General features: G+C 49.2%; 1 protein-coding gene across 1 annotated transcript; it reads right to left on the bottom strand.

Annotated features, from left to right (window-relative positions):
* Positions 1 to 279: 279 nt before the first annotated feature.
* LOC124651421 (BTB/POZ and MATH domain-containing protein 1-like) lies at positions 280 to 1267 on the bottom strand. Its single transcript, XM_047190523.1, has one exon. It carries the CDS (start codon positions 1262 to 1264, stop codon positions 452 to 454), a length of 813 nt encoding a protein of 270 aa, XP_047046479.1. The 5' UTR covers positions 1265 to 1267; the 3' UTR covers positions 280 to 451.
* Between the last annotated feature and the right edge of the window lie 1211 nt (positions 1268 to 2478).

Here is a 2478-nt window from a genome sequence, read left to right as displayed (position 1 = left end):
AGATGAAACGCCATGAAAGAAGCACTTTCTGACACTTGAACATGAGCATGCGCTGCAAGGCAGCACTAACCTACTTGGTTCATGCTACAGATTATGATAGTGTTTAATCACTCAATATATATGTGTACCATGAATAAATTTACATACAATACAATAATCATTGCGTATATATTGTTGGATAACAAATTTACATTAAAAAAATCCGCAGCAACGCGCGGGGTGTTATCTAGTAACAAATAATAATGAGCACGCCCAACCAGATAAAATTGAAGCATAAATCTTATCATGTATTTTCTAGTATACACTAGCCAGAACTTAAAACCATCATAGCTACCGGAGGAATATACATATTCCTGCTACCACAAAATATGCAACTATTAAGAACAGGATGATCAAAGATAAACATGGCACTGTAAGAGGATTTGAGTTCATCAATCCCATCATTGTGTCCCTAACGCAATCGGGTTTCCTTGTGAGCACCAGGATTCATGGTAGTAGATTCTTTAAGAGCTTTCTTGATCCTACTCTGCACTTCAACCAAGATATTCGGAAAGCTCTGTATCAAATGGATGTACTCATCAGATATCGTAACCATCTTAAAATTGTCACCATCAGCGAGGAAATCAAGGCACGCAGCTTTGAGTTTGGGGCAGACGTGGTCCTCAGCCTGCTCCAACATCGAGACCACACTGTCTATGGTAATACCATTGCCCGAAAGCTTGTCCTCACAAATCTTCTTTAGGCCCTGTACCATGTATCTGTCTGCGGCTACAAGCAGGTGCTGGTATTGTGCCATGGTGGAACAGACATCCTTCACAGCAACATCAGGCAGTGAACCATGATAAATGTAATGGAGCAATAATCTGAAGGTCGAGGCCTCCATGTCTTGGATGGTTATAGAAGTCATCTTGCTTTCAGCCATCCGGCCGTAGAGCTCAGCTCTGAAGACCGGTGACCGGGTCGCGAGCACCAGGCGATGTGCGCTGAAGCTCTCCTCGCCAACATGGAAGGAAACATCAGTAAGGTCTTGGTTGTCCCACATAATGGCCAGATCATGACCTAGATCCGGGAGCTCCTGTTTTACCGACGATGGTTGAGGTTTCCAGTCGAGGTGCACAGAGCACAGCACAACGAAGTAGTTGTCCACCAAACAGTTGGCCTTGACATCATCCCAGGCTACATTCAGAGCGTAACAGCCTTCCCTGTGCACAATCTCTCTGGCCATTGAAGCCGCCGGTGAGCCGGTCTTGTCGAGTAAAACCATGTGCGCAGAGGGCTGGGCTCCGGCGATTTGCACAAAAATAACCCAAAAGTGAAAGAAAAGCACAGACTAACCCTCCGGCGAAACTATTTCACCAATCTAACCCTTTTGTGTGGCGCCTCTTCCACGGGCGCCACACATACACATGTGGCTCCCCTCCTGCCGGCGCCACTGACCCAGCCGACGTGGCCCCCTCGCCGCTGAGCTGGTGCGCCCATCCGACGTGGCAGCATGTGTGGCGCCCCTCCCAACGGCGCCACACATGCACTTGGAATTGCCCAACCATACTGTGAGACAAATGCTCTGGGACTTAGCCGTTTTGCGAGGCTCGATGTGTGGCGCCGACTCCACTGGCGCCACACTAGCATATGTGGCGCCGATTCCACGGGCACCACACATAGAGGCTCGCGAAAACGGCTAAGGACTTATCGTCCGGAGCCCCCTGGATGTTTTCGACCCAATGTTGATATAAGTTGGCATGTGTGGCGCCGATGCCACGGGCGCCACACAAGCACTTGTGGCGCCAGTTGGAAGGGCGCCACACATTGACTTTTGTTAAAAACATGAAAAATCCTACCAAACTCCAACAGTTACGAGTACAACATTGGACACAACAAGTAGCAATTTCATGACATACACATATAACACTTCATAGGTCACATTGGAGCACGTAGATTGAAACAACAAGTAGCATTACAGACCATGGTTCGACATGACATAGGGTTCACAAATCGATACTTATGAATATAGAGTTCACAACAACACGTGGGCACATCCTAGTAGCGTCCTCGACGTGCCGTCCTCGCGGGTTGCTTCCGGACGGCCATCCTCTTCGTCCGCTGCCGTGGCTGCTCCTGCTGCTGCTCCTGCTGCTGCTCCTGCTCCTGCTCCTCCTCCTCCTCCTCCTCCTCCTCATCCTCCTCCTCCTCCTCTGAAGAGAACGGCTCGTCGTTCCTCATCTTCGACAAAGCTGATCTCCGCCGCGGCCCCTCGTCCTCCTCAGTGACAACCTTCTTTCCTCGGTTGACATAATCTTCCGGAGTGTACCGGTTTGGACCCTTGCCCCTTGGCTTCAACTCGGTAAGCTGACCGTGAGGCTTGCTTCGAGGTACGCTTTGGAAGTATGGCTTGACTCAGAATTAGCTCGTCCTCGGGAATCTTCACGGACACGAACACATGAGATTACAAAGTTGAAATTAGTAAGAACATGTTTGACA

The sequence above is a fragment of the Lolium rigidum genome, chromosome 5 (genome assembly GCF_022539505.1).
Source record: "Lolium rigidum isolate FL_2022 chromosome 5, APGP_CSIRO_Lrig_0.1, whole genome shotgun sequence".
NCBI classification, from domain to species: domain Eukaryota; kingdom Viridiplantae; phylum Streptophyta; class Magnoliopsida; order Poales; family Poaceae; genus Lolium; species Lolium rigidum.
Note: the sequence above shows the minus strand (reverse complement) of the source record. Positions and strands in the feature narration are given on the sequence as shown.

Coding starts and splice junctions, on each gene's coding strand:
- LOC124651421 (XM_047190523.1), bottom strand. CDS start 1,264: ATGGTTTTACTCGACAAGACCGGCTCACCGGCGGCTTCAATGGCCAGA.